At 32.0% G+C, this 27790-nt stretch overlaps 1 protein-coding gene across 1 annotated transcript in view; it reads left to right on the top strand.

Moving 5' to 3' along the window:
• Positions 1 to 27790, top strand: part of LOC124539406 (Down syndrome cell adhesion molecule-like protein Dscam2) — a 159465-nt gene that overhangs the window by 115387 nt on the left and 16288 nt on the right. The window contains exons 5-16 of the mRNA XM_047116797.1: positions 8382 to 8427; positions 17574 to 17638; positions 18969 to 19054; positions 19595 to 19686; positions 20131 to 20285; positions 23141 to 23231; positions 24057 to 24299; positions 24811 to 24979; positions 25516 to 25651; positions 26005 to 26124; positions 26832 to 27008; positions 27427 to 27571. Of these exons, the coding sequence (XP_046972753.1) occupies positions 8382 to 8427; positions 17574 to 17638; positions 18969 to 19054; positions 19595 to 19686; positions 20131 to 20285; positions 23141 to 23231; positions 24057 to 24299; positions 24811 to 24979; positions 25516 to 25651; positions 26005 to 26124; positions 26832 to 27008; positions 27427 to 27571 (1525 nt within the window). The remainder of the gene's footprint in view (positions 1 to 8381; positions 8428 to 17573; positions 17639 to 18968; positions 19055 to 19594; positions 19687 to 20130; positions 20286 to 23140; positions 23232 to 24056; positions 24300 to 24810; positions 24980 to 25515; positions 25652 to 26004; positions 26125 to 26831; positions 27009 to 27426; positions 27572 to 27790) is intronic.

Here is a 27790-nt window from a genome sequence, read left to right as displayed (position 1 = left end):
CGTAGCTAAATACCACAGGCCGGTGACGGGCAGCAGCGTCACCGGTGCGAGAAGCTACGTCCTGCGATCCTTAACCCCCTGCCCAGCTTGGCATTTATGGGCAATATACTCCTAATGCTTAATACGCTAGCCATATTTTAGTTATGAGTTATTAATTAAATAGATATACTCTTAAACAAGCCGGTGGTGTATTAACTTCATCTATTGGACGGGTAAAATTGTAGGATGTCGTTTTAATTTCGTTTTGCGCTGCCATTTATATTTCTTTTATAAAATTATTTACTATTCAGTTAATTAAAACTAACAAAGAGGACGGTATTATGATAGCTTAAGATAATATTTTCATCATCAAACCGGAACAAAGCAGTGAAAAGTATTGAATTTTTTATAGAATATTATATATCATTATATAGTATAAAACCAAAATCCCTTCCCGCTGTCCCTATGTATGATTAGATCATTTAAATCACGCAACGGATTTTGATGCGGTTTTTTTTAATTATGAGCTGAAATGGCCCAGTGGTTAGAACGCGTGCATCTTAACCGATGATTTCGGGTTCAAACCCTGGCAAGCACCACTTTATATATGTGCTTAATTGCTGTTTATAATTCATCTCGTGCTCGGCGGGAAAGGAAAACATCGTGAGGAAACCTGCATGTGTCTAATTTCAATGAAATTCTGCCACATGTGCATTCCACCAACTCGCATTGGAACAACGTAGTGAAATCCAAGCCCTCTCCTTAATGGGAGAGGAGGCCAGCGGCCTGTAAATTTCCCACTGCTGGGCTAATGCCCATTTTACATGTTGTTACTTTACTTTTTTTATTACATAGAGTGATTCGAGAAGAAGGTTTTTATATATAAGACATGGATAATATAGAAAATAAACTCTGACAATTTTAGAAGTTTCTAATGTGATGTAAATAAATAAATTCTGTAGTATATTCAGTATCAGCATTGCACTAGTGTAAAAAGGGAGGATGGGTTGCTTTTTATACATTTTTTAAGACATAGATGGCAAACGAGCAGGAGACTCACCTGTTGGATAGTGAATACCACCGCCCATGGACATCTGCAACACCACGGGGCTTGCAGGTGCGTTGCCGGCCTTTAAGGAAGGAGTACTATAATTTCTTGAAGGTTCCCATGTCGTATCGGTTCGGAAAAACCGCCGGCGAAAGCTGGTCCCACAAAGTGGTTGTGCGAGGCAGAAAAAATGAATATTTATTTTATAATAATAACTGAGTCTTGCCGGTTCTTCTCGATAGAATCTACTTGTGCTTGTAAAACTTGAATAAAGTTAATTTTAATTTGATTTGATTTGATACCTTGGACGGTATTCTATGTCCAATTTCCTTGCCAAGTTAGTTTCACTAGTTTAAGTAAGTTTGAGAAGTAAATTTATCACTTCTCTCTTCTTTGAGCAGATGTTTTTTACTTTGATCGTAACTTCGCTTATATAAGACTGAAATTTTATTTCTTTTTGAACCCTAAGGTCAGGAGTGCAATATATCCTGAGCAGTTGGTGACCGTATGAAAACCAGTAACCAGTTTTTTTTTTATGTGAGATAACATCACATACTCTGATCCCAATGTAAGCTAAAGCACTTGTGTTATGGAAAATCAGAAGTAACGAAGGTACCACAAACACCCAGACCCGAGACAACATAGAAAATTAATTATAATCTACATCGACTCGGCCGGGAATCGAACCTCGGCGTGGCGTACCCATGAAAACTGGTGTACACATCACTCGACCACGGAGGTCGTCCAGGTAATACTATGACGAAGTTATCATACAATAAAATTCAACATATAACTTAGTCATGGTAATGCGTGGTCGGATCTGTTAGTAGAATATAATATTTCATAGTCTAATACGACCTCTACAAAGTAGAGTTATGTAGTAAGCTCTAAGGCTTCTTCTCAAAATCAGTAGTGGGGTTTTTAAAGGACGTTTTTTACTGTATTTCCCAGTGAATTTCTAAAAATATTTGCACTGCAATCAGATTTTTAATCAAGTCAGAGTTCGAATTTTATATAATAAAGTGATAAATACACATAAAACAATAAACTCATTTGTTAATATAGTAACTGCAGAACTTCTATGTCAATATGGCCGTAGTTGTGAATCATAATCGTGCTCATGCGTACAACTTTGAAGCAACTCTAAAAAACGTTATCAAACGGGTTCCGTAGAGCAATTTCCACGCGGTTTAGTTCTGTAGTGCAGCGAACTAACTCCACTCCAAAACTTGCACGGCCCACAAAGTTACTCAGTGCCTAGGGTTGCCAGCAACCTCACTCACAACCATTTAACTGTAATTATCCATGACAGTAATTATCACATTCAATATATTATAATAATTAATTTTTTTTAATGATTGCACTTATATGAAATTAATATATATTTTTTTAAGAAGAAAAATAATTGATATTTTCTTAATCATGATTTTAATTAAAAGTAGCAACCCTATATCAACGTAACTGAGTAATCTCTATCAAAGCTAATTCCAACTTTATCCTCTCTCAATAAAGTTTAATTTCATTTGCGGCCACTTCCAACTTTCCAGTGCACTTTTATTTTTCAATTTAAAAGACCGTCCTGTTTCGTTCTCAAGATAAAGTTCCGAAGTAGAGCCGGAGTGTTCGGAATTTATTAACATGACGGTCGCTTGTAATTATGATTTTTTTACGTTTCAATTTTTTTTTTTCTCGTTTTTATTACCGTTTGCATAAAATTATACGATACAAATAAAAGTTTGTTGTTTGAACGGATTTTTAATTGAAAAGGTTAACTTGGGATAAATACTTTTTAGTCAAATTATCGTATTTGCATATTTTGAGACTTTTATTACTTTTTTTATAATATAATGTAAATAAGTCACTTGATCCTAAGTAGTCAACATCGCTCATAAATATTGGTTCTTTAACTAATATTAACTACTCCTTATCATCAATTCACCGTTAACCTTAGGAACCTTACCTATACCTGTAATTACTTACTAACTCGCCCTTCAAACCATAATACAAGAACGCTAATTGATATTGCTGTTCGTGCTTAAATAATTAAGTTATAAGTGGTTGATACCCAGACGGGCTTGGTAAAGTTGTACTTGGTGGTAGGCCTTCTAGTGTGGTATATATCTTCCCACTTGGTGGTCAAATTGGTCATCTCCCTACCTATCTATACAAATAATACAATTAGAGTGCCTGTTTTCAATTTGAAAATAAACGCTTTTTATTAATGCATATACGCGATAAATGAAACCATAAACCAAAATAACATTTTTTACAATTTTTGTCTGTCTATCTGTCTGTTCCGTCTAATCTCGAATTATTTATAAAGTCACGCTGCAATGTCTCCAAATACTGTCCAGTAGCGTGTGCCCTCGGGCATGCACCAACAACGACGTATATTCCCCAAAGCTGTCTTACAAACATTACAGGCACAGCTAGTTTTATACAAAAAAGATTTTGTTTAAGTATGTAAAATTTAAATATTTATATTATTTACGATCTGTATCCGCGATCTTGTATGCGTTTGATTTTACCAAAAAAGTAATATTTTTGTAGCCTACGTTACTCCTTATTATATCAGTTATTTGCCAGTGAAAGTCCCGTCAAAATCAGTCCTGCCATTTCAGAGATTAGCTGGGATAAACAGACAGACAGACAGACAGACAGGCGGACAAAAATTAAAAAGTAAGTAAGTAAAAAATGTTATTTTGGTATATGGACCGTGTATAAATACATATGCATTGAGTAAAAATAGGCTATTTTCAACCGACTTCAAAAAGGAGGAGGTTATCAATTCGTCTGTATTTTTTTTTTTTTTTTTTTTTTTTTTTTTTTTTTTATGTTTGTTACCTCATAACTTTTTACTGGGTGGACCGATTTTGATAATTTTTTTTTTGTTTGAAAGGTATTGCTTCCCGTGCGGTCCCATTTTTTTTTTATTTTTTTCCGATGATGGTATCCGTATGAAAACGACATAAGTCTTAAATTTGCATTATGAATATGCGCGACAAATAGGTGAATAACTCAAAATCACGTTAACCAATTTTGATGATTCTTTTTTTATTATAAAGGATATACTTTAAGGGTAGTTTGGTGAAAGTTTGGTCAGCTTCTGAGCACAGGATCCATGAAAAATTAAGGGAACGGGAGGGAACGGAACAATTCTGAGGAGCACGTTAGCAATACTCGGTCGAATCTTTTATTTATGGGTTACTTGGATATTTGAATCACCTTCCGGAACGTGGTTATGTTCATGTAATTGTCATAATCGAATATTATAATCAACTAGCGACCCGCCCCGACTTCTCACGGGTGCAATACTGATACTAAATATACTAAAGAATTTGTTTATTTACGACATCACATTGCAAACTTCTAAAATTGTCAGTGTTTCTTTACTATATTGTTCATGTATTATATACACAAACGTTTCCCTTGAATTACACTATCTATTAAAAAAAACCGCATCAAAATCCGTTGCGTAGTTTTAAAGATATAGGGATAGAAAAAGCGTCTTTGTTTTATACTATGTATTGACGGAACTCCTAAACGGCTTACAGTTAGGGTGCGATTTGGGGCAGAATTTCTTACTGTCTTTAATCAAATTTTGTGTATATGATGTGATGTCATATGATGTACGACATATAATAGCTCTTTTGCAAAGTTTTTTTTACTGAGGTCGATTACAGCTCTTTCGAGGGTGGTACCTTGTAGTTAATGCCGCATGACGTATTAAAGCCGCATTTTCGAAAGTCTATTTTTTCTTTATTCCAAAGTTTCTTTTGAAACTGTCCCCGAAGTAGTTTCTGATTTATATAAACGGCACGCTTAATCTATCCATATTAAGAAAAAAATGTTAGTCTGCATCAGCTTCACTTAAAATCAAAAAATAAATAAAATTTTAACAAAAAGAAAAACCGACTTCAAACAAAACACTATTTTAAAACAAATAAAAATGCACTAAAAAGTAATAAAAATAATTGCACATTTAACATATTTTTGAGAGTCCTCCTAGGTAAAATGAAATTAAAAATATTAGACTACTTAAAAGTCGATTTACGATTATATAATGTAGTTATAATTATTGCTATATTTGGAGTCGGTGTCAGCCTACCCCATACTATATCTATCAAAAAACAATAAGAGAATACTTTAAGAAATATGTTTCTTACAAATTCAATTCTGAGTCAATCAAGAGACTCGTATCGCTTCTTTCTTTTGATTGTTGAGGCGTATGCCCGTGGCTGACACCGGCTCCAAATATAACAATAACTATAACTACGTTATATAATCGTAAATCGACTTTTAAGTAGTCTAATATTTTTAATTTCATTTTACCTAGGAGGACTCTCAAAAATATGTTAAATGTGCAATTATTTTTATTACTTTTTAGTGCATTTTTATTTGTTTTAAAATAGTGTTTTGTTTGAAGTCGGTTTTTCTTTTTGTTAAAATTTTATTTATAATATTACAAACAGACACTCCATTTTTATTATAGGTATGTATAGATGATGCTGATCGTATAATATAAAATACGAACGAAATAATTCCCAAATCGATCGCATTACAATAAGGGAAGTCATAAAAGTATGATTGATTGTTATTATTAATCAAAACTTTGATTGATATTTACTTTTTGTTTGTATATAGCCTTTGTACATCGGCGTGACGTCAGCACTTGTAATAACAGAATCGAATGCTCGGCAGAAGTTTCTGACACGAATTCAGAATTGATTGTGACCGATTGCCTTTTTTCTACATGACATAAGTTTATACAAAGCTAGGAATGATAAATAAAGAAATGCTGTTTTTTTAATTGGTCAGTAAAATTATTTATGCGTTTAATTTTATCCTTAAATTGTTACTAAAATAAATAAACACGAGTGGGGTATCCCGCATAATTTCGCATTTATTCAATTATTTCCTAAAATTTCGAAACCTATGCCCTATGAGTTTTTATTTTTATTTAATTTTATTGTAAACTGCAAGTCAGTCATTCATAGGTTTAGGTCTCTAATCAGGTAGTAACTTTTTAAATCGTAACAATTTAGTAAATATAATTAAATATAAACACATAATTAAATTTAATTGACGTTATTAAAGTTCGACAAAAATAAATTTAACCTGCCCAAGTTTATTTAACGTACAGGAAATCTTCTCATACGCCTGGCATTGATAACTGTTTCTAATACGGCTCAGATAACTTCTTAATGCATACGACATGCTGGCTGCAGTTTTTTTCAGAGCCATCTGATACACGATACAGGACACATACCCAGGACCTTTGACAGACACAGGACCTTTTAACTTGCCCTTTCTTAAAGGCCGACAACGCACCTGCAAGCCCCCTGGTGTTGCAGATGTCCATGGGCGGTGGTAGTCACTTTCCATCAGGTGAGCCTCCTGCTCGTTTGTCACCTATGTCATAAAAAAAGAGTTGGAGCTAGGTGTTGGATCAGTATAATATGGAACCTTTTTACTGGAACTTATGAAATAATTATACTATATTATGATTAATATATTTCAATATAAAAGAATCAATATGTGTCTAGTCAATAAAACGACCCTACTGACCAGATTTCAAGGCCCTAGTCACACAGGACATGTTGTTTTATATGTATAGGTACCATAATGAAGATTAAACAGATTATGTATAATAAATACTAATTAATTTCAATTAATATTATAATACCTTGATCTTTGATGATTGATGAATGACGTACTGGAATGTGCATATAGTTATATATTTACTGAAATAATTAATTTGATTACAGAAGTAGAAACAGTCTGACTAATGAATAAAGATCATATCATTAGTGTTCCATTCCCTAATACTATGGACAGGACCCTATTACTATGACTCCATCTATCCGTATGTAACCAGGCTTCATGAGCTGCGATATTTAGACAGTTTGAATTTTCATATATGTTGTATTTCATTTGCCCTATGATAATAAATACTAAAAATATAATAAATAAAATATTTAAAGGTGCTCCCATACAAGAAACGTGATTTTTCAGTCATTTTTACAGTTAATGATACAGAATCTTTGGTACACCTCGTACTTGTTTTATTTTTTTTAAGGAAATAATTTTACTCTCATGTAGCACAGATGTAGATATATAAAATTTCATTCAACTCATTCAAGTTCCTCATATTGTATTCTTTTAAAGCTGTGCGTGAACTAAACGAAGATTTAAATATCACTTACCCAGGTTAAATTCTGCGACCTTCGATTATCTGTGTGAATTGTAACATAACGTTATATTAATCGAAGTTATTGTTAATATGTTACAGTAAAATTAAATTCAGTTTAAGTTTTTTAATCCTTGTTTTGCTTGGCGGCGAAGGTAAACATAATGAGGAAACCTGCATATATCAAATTGCAACGAAATTCTGCCACACATGTAAGCACCAATGCGCATTGAAAAAGCATGGTAGAATATGCTATTAAAAATAAAAAAAGCAGTGATAAGTTAAAAATTAACATAATTTAATTTAATTTAAGAATATAAATCAGTATATATATTCGTCTACCTAATAAATAAAATAAATATTGTACAACATCACATACTCTGATCCCAATGTAAGTAGCTAAATCAATTGTGTTATGGAAAATCAGAAGTAACGAAGGTACCACAATATCCAGACCAAAGACAACATAGAAAACTAATAAACCTTCTACATCGAAACGGCACGTTTACGTCATAACTTAATAGTTATGACGTAAATTTATCTTTGCTATACATATTGACTTTTTGAGAAATATCGATATAATTATGTAAACCATTAACACATTGCCAAGTACGGAATTAAATAAATCACTAGCATATTCTCATGACTGTAATTACTCTGGAACCACTATCACATAAATTTTTTGCCCAACAATACGATAAAGCCGCAGTCGAAAGCTAGTTAAAATAAAATCTGTTTGCCTTATCTTTATTTCTTCTTGTTTTAGTCCAAACTATAAATTATGAAACATTATATTTTCCTAGAATTTTAAAGAACTATAAGCCTTTCTAACATCAAGATAAAATCAGCAGCAAGTCTTAGGCCGGTAGATCGGGTAGATCGGTTTGCTCAGTCAAGCGAGCAGCAAAAGGTCTTAACAGTGTGCTAGCTACTTAGTATGAGTGTTTTCCTCCACTAAGAAGATGAAGTAAAACAAAATCAATACTAATATGCTTCAATGTAAGTTTTTAAGCAGTGTTAAATATTGTTTTTACATTCTCCACGCGAACTTATGCAGGCACTCGTTGAACTGTGCAAACCGCTATGCTCGTGTAAACGCATAATGATGTTAAAGCGTAAAATTACACTATCATATAAATTAATCATTTCGAATTATTGTTTCAGGTATAAGAGATTTTCATCAAATTATGCACGAACCAAAAATCACAAGGTAAGCTTCTCAAATATTTTATGACTATCGATATCCAAAAAAAAAAATTAAATTTTGCTCATTTGAATACACTCGTTTAAAAATAGATAAAAAAACATTAAGAAAACAGTTTTATAAACAATATTAATAATTTTAATTATTGCTATTTGAAACTTTCAAAAGGGTCTACTGTTTTTTATCAAGCTTTCTTTGATGACTTCATTCAGACGACAGAATTAACCATTTTATTATTATATTTAATAATCTATATTTTATTATTAATGCAAAAATAACTTAATTTGTGAAATCTTCACTCTTAAACCGCGAACATATTTAGATGAAATTTGGTATAGAGACAGTTTAAGATCCAGTGAAGGATATAAACTATTTTTTTTTGATTCTCTCCTCGAGATGATGTGTGATATAGGTTTAAATGTATAACACTTTCGTATGTAAAGCAGGTTCAGCTAGTTACAACGTAAGAATGACTTTAAATTTACATATTATGACGAGGATCATAACAAAACAAAATAATTAACAATACTCGTAATATATTATGTTCTGCATTGTATAGTTTGTTGTATGTAAATTCGCAGAACTTGAGTTAGACTGAATTTTCAAATTAAATTTGGACAACAGCCAAAATGGAACTATACTTCAAGCTGTTGCTAGATCTGAATAATTTACTATATCGGATAACTGATATCGTCCGTCGGTTGCAAAAACGTCACATATGAAATAAATTAATCGTGTAAAAGGCAAACAGTAAACTTTTATGAGACGATCTGATTCAGTGGATAGAACACATGAATATTTTTTTCAATTTTGTTTTTATGATTATGGCAGGTGGGAAAATGAGCCATCTGGTGGTAAGTGGTTACAATACACGTCTAAATATGGTTATTCTACCAACCTTGGGAACTAAGATAAGCTTCTACTTACACTGGCTCACTCAATCTTTGAATAGGAACACCTCAATACTGAATATTGTTCTTGATATATCTCATGAGTTGGTGGTACCAGGCGAATTTGTATGAAACCCCATCTCATCATCACCTTGTAAATATTATTCGACAATTACAATTTCAACAGTAAGAAAACACAAATAACTTTTCATGTGCCTAATTTGTTTATAATTGGACCGTTATGTGCAGAAATGTTCCAAGTCACTAATTAATTTTGTTACTTTACAATTTCAAACAAATCACTTATTGCAAAATTCCATTTTCAAATATGATTGAATGGCCATATTTAAGAGTCATGCTTTGATTGCATTTTAAATCCTGTGTTTAGTAAATTTTAGAGAGGTTTTCCTTTGTGATACCAGTAAACATGTTACGTTACAATTCTGAATCATGACAAGTGTAGACAGCACCCTTCATAAAGTTTAATGTAATATTATGAATTTTCTATTTTGTATTATTGACTAATAACGATTAATGCTAGATATTTTTATGTATCTTATAATATCAAACCCAGACGTATCATTCTAGTATTTGAATTTATATTATTTTTATTCTTTTCTTGTATATATTCAATTGGCAAATTTTGTAATTATGGATGACTATACAAATTTCGAGTCGAGATGGCCCAATGGTTAGAACGCGTGCATCTTATCCGATGATTGCGGGTTCAAGCCCAGGCAAGCACCGCTGATTCATGTGCTTAATTTGTCTTTATAATTTATCTCGTGCTCAGCGGTGAAGGAAAACATCGTGAGGAAACCTCCATGTGGCAAATTTCATAGAAATTCTGCCACATGTGTATTCCACCAACCCGCATTGGAACAGCGTGGTGGAATATGTTCCAAACCATCTCCTCAAAGGGAGAGGAGGCCTTTAGCCCAGCGGTGGGAATATACAGGCTGTTGTTGTTGTTGTTGTTGTATACAAATTTTAATTGGAGTCAACGACGGAGCCCACTTCTTGTAAATAAAAAAATAAATAAAAATAAATATAGAAGAAGATAGGAATTATCATTTTACAGACTATTAAACGCAAAACTACCACCGGTTCAGAATGTATATTCTACTGAATAGAATTGGCAAGAAATAGTAGTTTTTTTTTCCAATATTTCAGATATGTTACATATTATGCATATATTATACATACGTATACATATAGCTTAAACTTAGTCGTGTAACAATTGTCCTTATTAAGTATTCTTATCATTTTATTTTTCTTGTTACTATATTTACTCTATACAACTTAGGTCCTGTAACTCTTTTCTATGAATTAATATATCTTCATTAATTTTAATTTCAATCGTGCGATGTTGAAGGACGATACTAGTATGTAGCCGGCTGTTGTGGGTTTCGTATATTTAGTTAATTGTTTCACTACGTCAGACAATTGGTTTCGTTGCTAATTGGAGGAACATCTTGGATGGATTCCTGTTGCTTCTGATGTAAGATTAAAAATCAGACCATAATGAAATGTTACAGGAACTAGAAATTCAATCATGGCATAAAGTAAAGTAACAAGCCTGTAAATTTCCCACTGCTAGGCTAAAGCCTCCTCTTCCATTAAGGAGAGGGTTTGGAACATATTCCACGACGCTCTTTCAATGCGGATTGGTGGAATGCACATGTGGCAGAATTTCAATGAAATTAGACACATGCAGGTTTCCTCACGATGTTTTTCATGGCATATAGTAGTCCTTTTCGTTCTTGTCGTATAAGTTTTATCTAAATATTTACAATAGTTTTTCATCAATTTTTTTTTTAATCAATTATATACATCATCAATATTCATCTCATTATATTTCTGAAACTGCTAGTTATTATTTCTAAATGTAAAAACCAAAGAAGAGAGTTTAAAATGAATGGTATTCCTTTTAATAAGGATTCATTTAATGTGAAAATTAAATGAACTAATAAGAGAGCGCAGTTATAATACTTAGACCTTGGATAAATTGTGAAATGACTCTCATTAAAAGTATAATACATAACTTTCATATTTGCCCAGAGGATCAGATTTGCGATTGAACGAGAAAATGTTCCTAACATTCCTCCCTACATTCCCCACAGTAGTGATTTGTTCAGTAACTATTTATATTTATACATTATTAATTTTTCATTGTTAATAATGTTTATGTAAATAATAACATTTTAATCAAATCAATTCAAAATAAAATTTATTCTAGTAGACTTTTACAAGCACTTTTGAATCGTCATTTAATAATTAAGTGAAGCTACCACCGGTTCGGAAAGTTTCTACCGAGAAGAACCGGCAAGGATAATTACTTCATATCGTACTTTATTTAAACTTATATATATATTACAATGATATTACAATGAAACGGTACAAAGGAAATATTTTCACAAGTCCACAGACGATGTTGCGTTTTGAAATATTTGTTATCTATAATATAAAAATCAGCTTAACTCAATTGAATACGTTCATCTCTTATAAGGCTTCATGATTTTGATTTCATTGCTCAAAAGAGGTAGAGGTTTTATTTGTTAGTTAGTACATAATTTCTACTCATTAAGGTTAGGATTATACGTGGAACATTCTGATAAAAGGTTGCAAGGAAATGTCGAGTTAGTTCCTAGACTATACACAGCTTTGTTGAATTCAGTAGAATTCTAAGACGCGTATTCTGAGCTTAATTTTGAATTCGTATGAATTGTTCCCTTAATTAGGATATATGTTTTTTTAGTTTTTCTATGTATCATGTTCACTATGATCATTAAAATGATCATTATTATAATTAACCTGCATTTTTAATGGGATAAATTGATAGCAAATTGGTAACCATTAACCTCAATATAAGCCTAACTTTGCCAAGCCACCAAGGTACCAACATTGGGGATTAAAATGCGTTATCACATTTAGTTTGTAGTATCTCACTTCAAGATGGAATAAAACTAATTTCAAACTGGTCGTAGTTACTATTTATTGTTATATTTAATATTCGATATCGTAATAGGTGTAAAAAGATAAATTACACCGCCCTTAAAAAAAAACACCGTGAAGCTAGTCTTAAGAAGAATATCATAGTCGATACCTAATTATATTTTTTTATCGGTGGTAGGATTTTGTGCAGACCCGTCCGAGGTAGCACCGATTCATCAAACATTGTACCGCTAAAATAGTATTGCTGAATTCCATTTATTAAAAGTGAGCCAGTGTTATTACAGGCACAAGGTACATAACATCTTTGTACCCTTAAACATTGGAACTGATGATGTAATTAATGTCACCATTACTTTAATCAGTTCTCATATTTGCAATAATGACTTACCATCATGTGATACATATACCCGTTCAATAAGAAACATAAAAAACAAGACGTTACAATAAAGAAAAGTAAAGTAACAGCCTGTAAATTTCCCACTGCTGGGATAAGGCCTCCTCTTCCATTTAGGAGAGGGTTTGGAACATATACCACCACGCGGTTCCAATGCGGGTTTATGAATGCACATGTGGTAGAATTTCGATAAAGTTAGACATATGCAGGTTTCCTCACGATGTTTTCCTTCACCGCCGAGCACGAGATGATTTATAAACACAAATTAAGCACATATATATAGTGGTGCTTTCCTGGGTTTGAACCCGCAATCATCGATTAAGATGCACGCTTTCTAACCACTGGGCCATGGGTCGCTTGTTGATATATTATAATTGTCCGATAAGACGAGTAAACACATCACAAAACTCAGATAACATCTCCGATCTAATTACACAAGAGTAAACAGAGCCGTAGTTACCGGTTAACTGTGCATAAATTAAACTGAGATTAATGAAATTACCAGACAGTGGTTGTTCGTGGTTATGCATTAATGTATGTTCAATTTGAATTTACGGCATATGCAGCAGCTACGGCATTGTGGCTTTGATATGTGTACCTATAACGGTCGTATAGATTCGTAAAATGATCGAATTTATTTGATCAAAATCCAAAATTAGACTATATTAAGTAGACTTTTTACCGTCAAACAACAGTACTTGGTATTTGGTTGGTTGTGTTTCGGTTTGAAGGGTGAGTGAGCCAGTGTAACTACAGGCATAAGGGACACAACATCTTAGTTCCGAAGGTTGGTGGCGCATTCGCGATGAAAGGATTGGTTAATGTTTCTTACAGCGCTATTGTCTATGGGCGGTGGTGACCACTTCCCATCACTTACCATTTGCTCGTCCGCCAACCTATATCATAAAAAAACTCTTATAAACATTTTAATAATGTTACGTCATCAAACGCCAGTTGATTTATTTGTACATTGAGTGCTATTATATTTTATATTGTACGCTTTTATATCAAACGTAATATTTAATTCAAGATACGGAATTGAAACAAACAGTTTTTTTTTTGATACAACTAAAACAACAACAGGTTGTAAATTTCCCACTGCTGGGTTTAGGCCTCCCTTCAAAGAAACAGTTTGATGGTGGAAATAATATTTCTTTTTTGATAAGACATTTTACGTTTTTTCCAATTTCACACAGAAGAGCTTAAATATTTGATGAGTTACATATTCTTTTGAGACAGTACGATCTAGTGCATTGAATTACCGACAGCATTTGAAAGCTGGTCAATTTGTAATTGGACGATGGAAGCCGATGACGTAATAATACTTGAAATGTAAAACTGACTTGGAAGACGTTTTAAAAAAGTATTGCATACATATCAGCTTGTTTTCGAATATATTTGTAGCTATAAGAGTTGAGATGGCCCAGTGGTTAGAACGCGTGCATCTTAACCGATGATTTCGGGTTCAAGCTCAGACAAGCACCACTATTATATGTGCTTAATTTGTGTTTATAATTCATCTCGTGCTCAGCGGTAAAAGAAAATATCGTGAAGAATATATGCATAATATAATAGGAATATATGAATATCATGCATGTGTCTAATTTCAATCAATCAAAATTCTGCCACATGTGCATTCTACCAACACGCATTAGGACAGCGTGGTAGAATATGTTCCAAACCCTCCCCTTATGGAAAAGGAGGCCTTAGCCCAGCAGTGGGAAATTTGCAGGCTGTTAGTTTACTTTACTATATCCTATGTTAGGTACATAGGATTCATTTAAAAATCCTTATTAATATTAATATGAACGTATATCCTTAAAATTTGTTGTAACGTGAAATGAGAATGTACTATGAATAAATTTGTCGTAGCTCATGCATCAACGCTACGAAAACAACTGTGTGGCTACGATAAACATGACGTAGCTCCGCGATTCGCGCTTCGCGCTTTCATGTTTTGAAAATAATAAGCGGTTATAATATTTCGGAACGCTTATCCCGTATTTTGCTATTTCGTAGCTCTTTATTACGAGCTACTAAAACACATTAAAAGCAGCAATAAGATCAATCTCTGCATAGATACAGGCTCATATGAATTTATAACTACTATTAACATATCAAGTTATACTTTATAGATGTGTTCCTTTTTAATATGAATATCTAATGTCTTATGTAAATTATACAATACACTTACTGTGTCTAAGCCGTGCCAGCAAACAAAGATTACGACCTTAAGAAAATAGAGAATCTGTGCCTATCAATTTCACCCTAACCTTCCTTGCAGAAATTGACAAATAGAACTACTTTATAGTAATTGGTAATTATTGCCTACATTTCTTAGAATCTAAGAAATAATAACCAACACTTACTACTCAAATGCATCAACTCTTGGAAACTAAGACGTTATATCCGTAGGTTGTTACACTTTGTATTGTTAGTTGAGCAAATGGGTCACCCGATGTAAGTTGTCACCATCGCCCATGGACAAGGGGTGCTGTAAGATATATTAACCAGCCCTTCCATCGTCACTGCGCCACCAATCTTTGGAATGAATATTCCTTGTTATAGTTACACTGGCTTACTTACCCTTCAATTAAGAACACAACATACTGAGTACCGCTTGGAGATAGAAAATCTGATGAGAGGCTGGTACCTACACAGACGGGCTAGCACTAGCCCTACCAAGTTAACTCTATCTGTCTTGCTAAAAGATCTACAACTGAATAAATAAAATCGTTTAATAAATAAAAATTAAAAAAAAAAGAAAAACCGACTTCAAACAAAACACTATTTTAAAACAAATGAATATGCACTAAAAAGTAATAAAATTAATTGCGTATTCAACATATTTTTTAGAGTCCTTCTAAGTAAAATGAAATGAAAAATATTAGACTACTTAAAAGTCGATTTACGATTATATAACATAGTTATTGTTGTATTTGGAGCCGGTGTCCGGTCCACCCAGTGAAACTCAAAAAGATTTATTTTTTCAAACTCATATAACTTTTTTCAATATAGAAGCATTACACTTTCTTATTGATGGTCAATTGAAACACTACCACCGGTTCAGAAAAAAAAGTTACGATGTAATAAAAATAAAAAAAATTACAGACGAATTGATAACTTTTTTAAGTCTGCTTAAAAGAACGTTGACTGCAATATTTTCGAATTCAGAATTTATTTGTAACGAATATAATGCAGTAGTTATGATAGCTTTTACACTAAAAGCGATATTACGTTAAACGGTTGGTTCGGTTTTATTTTTAAGTGATGTTTTACGAGGTCGTGTTCTAGTTTCGATTTCGATCACATAATTTCGTCGTTAAGTGCTGCGAAAACTATTTAGTTACTAAATATATTGAAATGATGTAACCGCAACTCCAAACTAGTGCCGTTTCAACGATGTATATTTTAATTTATTGACAAATTAATAAATTCGTTCGGAATATTATTCGTTTATTAATTAATTTATAAAAAAAATTTATATAAAATTACTTTGAACACTAGAGTAGTTATGAATTATAATGATGTGTTTTTATTGATACAAAAATATGCAATATATTAAGAGCATATATGTAAAACTCAATAATTATGTGGGAAAAGTTTTATCTATTAATATTTTTATATTCAAAATTTTCAGTTATAATTATTTATATTATTTACTATTATTAATTTTAATTTATGTATGTATTACTATTACTAATTACGAGTGAATTAGTATAACCAGTATATTATGACATTAAAATCTATTGGCTTTTTTGGCTCCATATCAACAGGCGACTCATGACATGTAACAAATAAAAAAAAACGATCAAATATTTTAAGCAATTATGTACCCTCTCTTTCTCTTTCTTTCTGTCTCTTTTTATCTTAACTTATTTTTCATATTGTTTTAAATAAATATCATATAATAATGTCTGTTTCAATTTAATATATAGCGTCAGCGAAATAGTTTCTCTTTTATTTATATACGTTGTTCACTGGGGTATTCACGCCATGTTCGGAAGTAACTACGGTTCTTATTATCATTGGAAGAACGCGGACGTATCAAAATCACTCAGGTGACTGACTACATAAAACGTGCGTAAACGTGTTATGGACACATCAGCAAAACGTAAGAGTCAGGATATCTGCGAGACATCTGAGCGAGCATTGAATTTGTATTTTTGTGTTTTAAACCTTTCGTGCTCAGTGAAAGCAAGCTTTGTGGAAACCTACGTAATAATGTTCGATGAAAAATTTCCACACGTATATCCTTATTAGAAAAGTATTGTATTCATTTTTTTCAAAATTTTTGCACTGCCAAATTTGCATTTGCATTCTCTACGAACATTGATGAAGTGATCTAAATTTAAAATGTATTAATTACTACTAGGCTTCGCTCGCGTTTTTGTGATTAGTTGTCATATGTTAGAAAAAAAGTACCCTGTCCTTTTTTGGAGTTCAAGTTTGCTTCATACCAAATTTCATCAAATTCCGTTCTGTGGTTTTGTCTTGAAAGAGTGACAGACAGACATAGATACTTTCACATTTTATAATAATATTATTAATATAGATTATTTAGACAAAAATATACGTAGACGGCTTTTACTTTACTAAAAATTCAAGTGAAATTTAGAATTGTTTTACAATTCTAAATTTGAAAAAAAATTATCTCTGACAATCCCGTATTAATAATAATATTTAAATTTGGAACGCGGCGCGTTAGGGGGGAAATGTCATAAATGTTAATCTACATTCAATTTATTTTTGACTTATACCTACCTTAATCGAAATAAACAGCTTATTTTTCTTAACAAGCTTTTATTTAATTTTGTCTGTTTATGTCTGTGGGTCAAATTGTATTTGTTTTGTTTTTTTTTTATTCCAAAAAAATATCGTAATGAATATGTAATACCTTTTTATATTTCCAGATCGATAGATCACAAGAAAAGCAAGAGAAAAAACGATGAAGCATCTTTTCAACCTGTTAGTTTTGGTAAGTTTCACGTTATATATAATACATATTTTTTAATCCTACATTGATTATGAGAATCATTACTTAACATGCAACATGCGTTATCACTTTATCACTGAGAAATAAAACAATATAGGGTCAATATACGTCCGTCAAACCATAGTTCTTATGAAATACAACAAAAAAAACAACTATATAATTTCAGATTATTAACTATTTACTAACGTAAAGTAAAGTAACAGCCTGTAAATTTCCCTTTGCTGGGCTAAGGCCTCCTATCCTATTAAGGAGAGGGCTTAGAACATATTCCACCACGTTGTTCCTATGCGGGTTGGTGTAATGCATATGTGGCATAATTTTAATGAAATTAGCCACATGCAGGTTTCCTCACGACGATTTCCTTCACCACCGAGCACGAGATGACTTATAAACACAAATTAAGCACATATACATAGTGGTGCTTGCCTGGCTTTGAACGCGAAATCATCGGTTAAGATGCACGAGTTGTTAGCACTGGGCCACCTCAGCTTGACGTAAATAACAAATATTTTTTTATATATCTCGCCTCCAATCAATTATTATTAAGTCGACGCTATTAATGTAACGTAATGCCTCATTTATCATGTGTTTTTGACATTTTTTAATGGGCCAAGTCAAAAATAACTATGGAATATTATTGATGAAATAACCTCGGAGCACTAAAAAAAGGAATAGGAGAGCCCAGCAGTGGGAAATTTACAAGCATTTACATTTTATTTACTAAAAACTACAATAAAAAATGTCTTTTATTGAAACTAATGCTATTAATTGATTAATGTATCGATATTTTGAACATTCGAATGTCAAACTGTAAAATACTATTAATACGAATAATACTAAATTCTAAAATGGTTCTTCAGATGACCAGTCTGTAATATCCTATCTGCAAGACAAAATACTCCAATTAGTACACATAATTAATTAAACTGTTATATTAATTTGATGAAGAGCTGAGATGGCCCAGTGGTTAGAACGCGTGCATCTTAACCGATGATTGCGGGTTCAAACCCAGGCAAGCACCGCACAAGCTATATGTATGTGGTTAATTTGTGTTTATAATTCACCTCTTGCTCCGTGGTGAAGGAAAATATCGTGAGGAAACCTGCATTTGTCTAATTTCATCGAAATTCTGCCACATGTGCAATACACCAACCCGCATAGGAACAGCGTGGTGGAATATGTTCCAAACCATCTCCTTAATGGAAGCGGAGGCCTTATCTCAGCAGTGGGAAATGTACAGGCTGTTACTTTACTTTACTTTTATTAAATTGATGTCATGTCTCTAAAATATAATTCTTTGCATTAATTTCAGTTCTAAGATATAAAAGAGATATCGGATCCGGAAACATTTTGATAACTCAACATTTTAACGAAAAGATAATCTCCCCCGGTGAAGATGTAAGTCAATATTTATATTTATCAAACGTAGATAATATTTCTTACTTAATAATCTGTATTTTTAATTGGGTTGTGTAATACCGCAAGATATGTATTATTACAAGTTCATTAATAAACTACCGGTTCTCTTGAGTGCAATTGATTAATAAGGAAAATTATTTTGGAAAAAAAATATTTAAATGCTTTTCTTAGCATTGTGTGTGCGTGTATGCATGTGTGTGTGAGTGTGTGTGAAAGAAAGAGAGATTTTAAATATATTTTTTTAACTTTAGATAACATTATTTACATAATCATATTCATGTATTTGGAAAAAAATAATAAAATTACACAGTACCTTTTATACATAAGCGAAAAGAGTAAAGCAGTTTCTCCATTAATTTTTCATTCACATACCTGTTTCTGCGTACATCGTAACAAACCGCATGTATGGTTTGAAGTTTTATAATTTATGACATTAGCTAGTTAATCATAGTTAAGCCCGCGTATATATCCACTAACGAGGAAAGTTTTTAATTAATAAATGTTATTTACCTTCCATAGGTAAGCCTACAGTGTACTGCGACTTCGGACAGACCGCCTAGATTTATTTGGGAGAGAGACGGTGTTGTTATCTCTTCGAATACGGATTCCAGGTTTTAATTGAATTTTTTATACATGTTTCTTATGACATAGTAAATTAACTTCAAGCTAACTTTTCCTTCGATTAGCCAATCTATATTAATATTATTATTTAGAGGGTAAGGCTTTGTGCTAGCCCGTCTAGGTAGGTACCACCCACTCATCAGATATTTTACAGCTAAACTAGAGTACGCAGTATTGTTGTGTTCCGGTTTGAAGGGTGAGTGAGCCAGTGAAACTACAGGCACAAGGGATATAGCATCTTAGTTACAAAGTTTGGTGGCGCATTGACGTAATGAGATGTAAGGCTTACAGCGTCATTGTCCGGGGTGATAGTGACCACGTACCATCAGGTGGCCCATATGAAAGTCCGCCAACCTATTCCATAAAAAAGAAGAGTGTGTTATAATGTGTTTTTAATGATTAAGTTGTTTTAAGTATTATTATTTGAATTTCAGACATATCCTAGGACAAATGATGTCTTCAACTGGTGTAGGTGTAATTTCCCACTTAAATATATCACGGTCAAGAGTAGAAGACGGCGGTTTATATTCTTGTGTAGCGTTTGAGGGTGATTCCAGTACAAGGCACACAGCTAGAATAGATGTATATGGTAAGTAAAGAAATAAATAAAAAAAGGTCAAATAAAAATATAAATATAAGTGTGGCACATCTTGTTTTATATCGGTTTTATATCGTAACAAATACGTGAACGAGTCGTGCTGGTCAGATTTCATTTCTACCCACACAATATTTTTATAACTGCATTATATCGCCCTACACTTTAAATATTTAAATACTATGTTTTGTAATCTTTTATGTAATCTAGTAAGTGTTCAGTAATTTCCGTTATATGCCAAAAAAAAAAAAAAATGTTTATTTGTTTCTCATGTCACTTACATACTTCTTGTAAATCTTTTTCAGAAATAAAGATCTTTAAACCTAAGTATTGGAACCAAGGTCTGTGACGTCTCTTACGGTTTAGTGAAATTGCAGATCTTCACGTCAGGCATAAGCCTTATTACAACAACACCCCCCCCCATTCTTTCTCTCTATCTCTTTTTGTATACTGTTTTAATTACAGAATTAGTAATAACAATTTTGTCATTTAATTATTCTCAATAACATAAATACAAAAATAACATATTTGATGCGTCTGTTATGTAATACATAATATATAAGGTTAGCGACTGCGTACCAATCGGGTGTCCTACGAACTCTTAAACTTAAAACTAACTAAAAATGACAACTGTATATTTTTCATAACGATTCATAACTATAGCAGTCATGAATCACATAGCTGTATTTTCATATACGATGTTTTTCTTTTATTACGATATCATCCAACTAATTATTCAAAACCAAACCAAATCAACCTCTTACCATTTACGACAGCCACTTATCCAACGAGGCAGTCAAAATAATACACTCAAAATAATGAATGAATACTTATATACTTTATTGCACACCACAAACAAAAATAAAAAAAGGGAAAGTAACACAAAATTAATAAAATACAAAAATAGAATATAAAAAAAGAATTAAATCAAAAGTGTTGTACAAAGGGCGGACTTGGCTTGTTAGTCATCTCTTCCAGACAACCCAATCAGAGGGAGATTTTAAAACCATCGGCGTAGACGGAGCAGTCATAAACTTATATACAAATATTTACACACTAATACTTATACTTACTACATATATATAGAACGGTAATTAATATTAAAACCACTTTCATTGCATGTTCGTTATATATTTTTAAACTAAACCTTAATTAAAGGGTAATTATATCAATTCTATAATTGAAATCATAATATAAATTTGAGTAACAATTTGCGGTTATCATACTTTCGTGTATGATTTTACTGTAGATATTATATAATGAATTTAATAAAAGTCGCGTTAAATTTGGTCGTAGTTCCAATTAACCTCGTATCATAATTTATTGTTATCATTGACTGTGGAATATTGAATTAATTTAAACATAATATATTATTAATTTTAATATGCATCATCATTATGATATATAATAATAACTAAAGTTATTAATTTTGGGATATCTACGAATGTACGAGACTGAACTCGTGAACAAGACCTTCGTAGATAATGTCGAAATATCGAGCTCCACCGAACAAAAATAAAATCCATGGTAAATATCTCGAAATTAATAACTTTAGTAATGAAAATAACCATGTAAGTTTAGAATCTTATATAAAAATAAGTTTGTACCAATATCATATTTTCATGATATAAATTACTAGAGATGATATTCTTACGAGTATATTATAACAGATTTCCACGAATCAAATACTTATTTTGAAATAATTAAATAAAAGTATTTTAAGTACGAATGTTTTGTTGAGGTCAAATCACATCAAATCAAATATCTTGCATAACCAATCTTCTTCTCCTCCCTAGTCGTTTCCTCATTAATGAGGATTGTGTCCACCATGTGTGGCTCTCCTGTACACTTCGTACCACTTTCCTCCAGTCATTCCTATTCTGTGCGTAGACTGGGCACTGGCTCCTGTAGACGCCTTAACAGTGTCTTTCCACCGGGACGGCGCTCTTCCTCTACCTCGTTACCTCTCCACGTGCCCAACCATTACAAGTTTATCCAGGCTGTCCTCCTGTATATTCACATGGCCAAAGAAACTAAGTACGCGTTGGGTAGTAACATAATCAATACGCCACCATAAAAATGATATATAAAAAGCTTAATTCAATTTTTCTATGTAAAGTTCTGAACCAAGACTCAATCGAATTTCAGAAGCCATCTATGACGTAATTAAATTACTGTTATAGGAAGGGGTGGATAATTATATTAATTGACTTCAGAACTTACAGTTAAACGTATCAGTACTTGATTATACGTATTCATGATACGCCTAACAGTTTAATGGAATTTTAAAGGAAAAAATATTAAGGTCAAATGTGCAGTTTTCATCGAACATTTGAGTCGAATATATTTGTTGTGTAGAAATTTAATATGCTTTACATGTAATAAGATATATATTGCCCTTTTTTTTGATGAGACATAACACTGTGTTTACTTTCCTACTAAGTTCCTGTGCCTACGTTTTTTTGTTAGATGAAGCTGATATTGAATAATCAATTTCGTAGAGGATTATACGAATTGTTACAGTACAATGATTTCTTTTTTATTTGAATTTCGTATGGAGACAAACGACCAGTGTGAATTTTTATGATGTGACTTAAGCTATTTTTAAATTAAAACGCCAATACTAATCAAGTCACTTTAAGCCTTATTGTAAATTCGTTTTTATTTCAATTTAAAATTTAAAATTTATGAATGATTATATAGTGGTGAAAAATATGATATTACATTTATCATTGTAATGATTGTAATAATTTTATTTTGATTTTTCTTATATTTTCATTTCTTCTTATGGGAGAAGTGAAAATGTTTACGCGGGTTTCTCTTTTTGATAAAATTCAAATATTTTGCAGGTCCACCTTACATCAGAACACTTCCACCGATCAAAGTTCAAAGCGGCGATTCTCTAAAACTAAAATGTCCTTACTACGGTTTTCCCATCAGGTAAGCTTTCCTTTATTTATACTTCATAATAAGTTAAAATAATGATAAATATTTTATTAAAAAATATATCTCGACTCAAACTGATTTGATCGTAAAAGAAATAATTTATTACAATTATATATTTATCTATGTAAAGTAGGTATTTGTCTGGTAGAATTAAATTAAAGACTTAAATTAGACACTTTATTAGGACTGACTATATTTCGATTTTTTAACCAATTACGATATATAAAGTAATTATTCAAAGAAACGCAAGCAACTCGGTACAAAATAATAAAAGTAGGTCTCAAGTTTAGATAACGTTATACAGAAAACATTTTTGCATACTCGAGACTCGTGAGTTTAGATCGGGACTCACCCTAAGAATCTAAATGAGTCAACGTGACTTTGCATAATTGTTACCTAACATACTAACTTAGGGAAACTGTAGAGTTACTTTTAGAGCTTAGGATTATAAAACCGAGCCGAGTAAATAATTATTTAGACGTAAATCATGCTTAGTAAATGGAAATGAACGTTTTCCATTTATACGTGTAATAAAATTGGAGTCTGTTTGTAATACTAAAATAACGGCTTTTTACCAATTTCTAATGTAATGTAATGTATGTATAAACGGTACATAAACTATATGTTCAATTTATGTATATATTGTCTGTCTGTTTGTTCCGCCTAATCTTTAGAACATCTGGAAATATTTTGACGGTACTTTCACTTTCATATATATGATGTAACATATACATAATAATAACTTTTCGATAAATTCGAACACGATATAAATGTTAGCAAAACGAGAGCTGATAATTTCAAGATATTTAAAATTTTTAGCAAACTGGAATGGGAGCATAAGGGCAAGAAAATTATGAGCTCAATGTTACCACAACACACGAGATACAAACGGACGTATATGAACAATAAAAATCGTAAAAACACAAGAAAGAGACGAAGGAAACGACAGTTATTGCAAAGCAGCGAAGATGGCGTGCTCAGTATAGAGAGAGTCGTCAAGGAGGAGAATGGGGAAATGTATACTTGTATAGTATATAGCCCATCTGGGGAAATGGCTAGAAGGTATGAAACAATATAGAGAAAAATTGACAATAGTTTAATATGCTGTAAGGTCTTTAAACATTTCACTCGGTTGTGTTAATTCGAAGATTATTTTGAAGAATGAATAACAATAGAACAGGTTGAGGTAAAACAAAATTATATATAACTCGTTTTGCAGGAAACAATTGTTTGCATCCAATTAATATTTATGTTGGAATCGATGTCGCAACTCTTTCTTAATGAGTGATGAGATTGTCCATTCTTAATGAGTGATGACCGCGGGTTTAAATTCACGAATATTCTTGTGCTTATTTTGTGTTTATAATTCATCTCGTTCTCGACCGTAATGGTTTAATTTCAACGAAATTTGCCACATGGGTATCCAACATGGATTGGAACAGCGTATAAATAAGCACCAAACCTTTCCCTAAAAGGGAAAGAAAGGCCCCGCAATGGGAATTTTTTAGCTGTTATTTTACTTTTATTCATAATTCAGAGGATTAAGTCGTAAAAAAATTACTTCAAACTTCAGGTCATTTGAAATTCAAGTAGTTGAAGCACCTGAATTAGATGAACTCCGAGTCGGTTCAGGATTGAAGGAAGGTCAAATTGTACAAATAACATGCAACATCATCAGTGGAGATCCACCGATTTTCTTCTCTTGGCTTAAAGATGGGACGAAGATACCTGCTAGTTTAAAGGTAAGTTTTTGTTCTATTTATGAAAGATTCCTTTTCTCAATAAAAATACTTTTTTAAAGTACTTACGCAATTACCATCATCTATGACCATATACCAATAACCAATCTTCTTTTGGATTTGACAGTCATTTAATCAAATAATCTGGTATATTTATTCCCTGACCCCTGCGCTAATCTGAATACAAATGAAACAATTTGCAATGATGTAAAAACTATTGAGCTGAGATTGCCCAGTGGTTAGAACGCGTGCATCTTAACAGATGATTTCGGGTTCAAACCCAGGCAAGCACCACTATATATATATATATATATATATATATATATATATATATATATATATATATATATGGGCTTAATTTGTGTTTACAAGTCATCTCGTGCTCGGCGGTGTAGGAAAACATCGTGAGGAAACCTGAACCTTCCAAACCACAAGGGGAGAGGAGGCCTTAGCCCAGCCGTGGGAAATTTACAGGCTTTTGTTGTTATCCACTTAAATTATTGTTATAATTATTTTAGATTTTTTAAAATATATTTCAGATAACAGAAAGGAGTTCAGAACTGTTCAGCGTTTTGATCATAAAGCGAGTATCTCTCGAACACTGTGGTCGATATACTTGTATAGCTACAAACCACGTTGGAAAAGTTAATCAAACAACAGATTTGTATATAAATGGTTTGTTAATTAAAACTTTATTATAACGTAAGCTAAATACGCTATTGTACTATTGAGTAAAAACTTTTTGTACCCATAACAATAATTTTGGTCATTAATTTATAATTAATTAAAGTTTCATGTTTATTCAAAATACACAAATCTGTTACATCGTAACAATTTATTAAATTAGAATCATGAATGGTCTTTTATTTGTTCACATCCATGGCTAGATCTCATTAAAATAAGAGCCTGATTAATTTTTCGACTCACGCGATTAATATACAAGATACTTATGAATTTTGTATACAAAAATAACTGCAATTAATGTCGTTTTAAAAGGTTATATTTTCCAAATTTGTTTTGTGATACAGTCGCACCAAAATGGGTGGAGGAACCAACGAATACATCTCTACTCTTGGGACAACGCGGAATCGTAGATTGCAATGCTAATGGCTACCCCACGCCTCAGATACACTGGATGAAGAGAGATGGTAATTAAAACATACGATTATATTAAGACTACAATGCTAATTTAAAAAGCTGTACTAATGTAACATGCTATGATACAACTAACTAGCTTACTGAAATTGTAGGTACTATTACTATTACTCATAAAGCTACAACAAGATCTAGTATTGATGATACAATTGAATTTTTAAATTAACTTCATAATTTTTACATTTTTAAAAACTTTTGACATTCTATTATTAGACAGACATATTGTCGTATTAATGATTTACGAAGTTAATTATATCTATATGTTATATTATTTGAATAAAGCAGATATACTCTTTAATGTATGTCTTTTCAACTACATTGAATTGAAATAATTGTATTTAATTAACATGACGTTGTATTTTTTAAATGTTAAAAAAGAGTAACTACTGAGTTTCTTGCCGGTTCTTCTCGGTAGAATCTACTTTCCGAACCGGTGGTAGCTTCACTTAATTGTAAAATGACGATTCAAAAGTGCTTATAAAAGCCTACTTGAATAAAGTTTATTTTGATTTTGATTTTGATTTTGACATCTGTTGTCTGTTTCGTCTCTAAGATTTAATTTTCAACTATTATGCGTAACATTCATAGTGATTGGTTGACTGCTAGAATAAATTTGAAATGTTTTCAATTCACCTTTACTTAACTCACCATACTAAATTTGTTTTCAATCTTTTAAATCAAAATTGTCGTCAAATTTTAGCTGCTCTTGGTATTTGGCGTCCAATCCTCGACTTAGCTGGTGGTGGTGTTTCAAGTTACCCCAATGGCTCGTTATCCTTGGAAGTGGTATCTTTAGGAGATGAAGGCGAATACGCGTGTCATGTAGACAACGGCGTTGGAGATCCATTGCATAAGAATTTGTGGATAAGCGTTAATAGTAAGTTCCTTCTACAAGTTCAAATAATGCTACAATTACCGTGATTGATTTTTCCTTTCATTTATTTATTCTAAATATAATGAGAACTACTCTTATTTTATTATTATCTTAAGTTGTAAAATTAAGATTACCAACATTTAAATTTATATAGTCATCGTTCAATAGATGTAATTCCAAATACAAAGATATGGAATTCAGTCTTGTATCGTACAAATCACAAAAATCTAAATTGAAACGAAATAGTTGAGTGTCTAATAAAACAATACTACATACTTCTCGATATAAGTTTTATCAATAATGATTTAGTCATTTCTTTTGTTACTTAGGGAATACAAAAAAAATCTCATATTATCCTTTATCTTGATTTATCTTGATTCATTATATTCAATTACAATAAATAATTTAAAATTATTTCTAGAGCCGGTGCACTTTGAGTCCGTGGGATTAAACCTAACTACGAAAATGGGTCTGCCAATGACTTTAACTTGCCAACCGCTGGGAGACAGTCCAATACGGATCAAGTGGAGTTTGGACGGGAATCCTGTAGAATTTACATCTTCAAGGTATATTAGTGTTGTGGTGTTGTGACTATTATTTTGTATAACATCTATACATATAATGCAATTGGAATGTCTGTTTGTAATATTAAATTAACCACTTTTTACAATTGCATAATAGTTTGTATACGCGATACATATTTTTGTTTCTCACTGGCAGTTAGACTATGAAAGAAGGAGTAACTGAAGCTACAACAATATTTTTTTTGTTAAATTAAAACGCGC

Source organism: Vanessa cardui, chromosome 22 (assembly GCF_905220365.1).
Source record: "Vanessa cardui chromosome 22, ilVanCard2.1, whole genome shotgun sequence".
NCBI lineage: Eukaryota > Metazoa > Arthropoda > Insecta > Lepidoptera > Nymphalidae > Vanessa > Vanessa cardui.
This window is presented reverse-complemented; position numbering and strand designations above follow the sequence as displayed.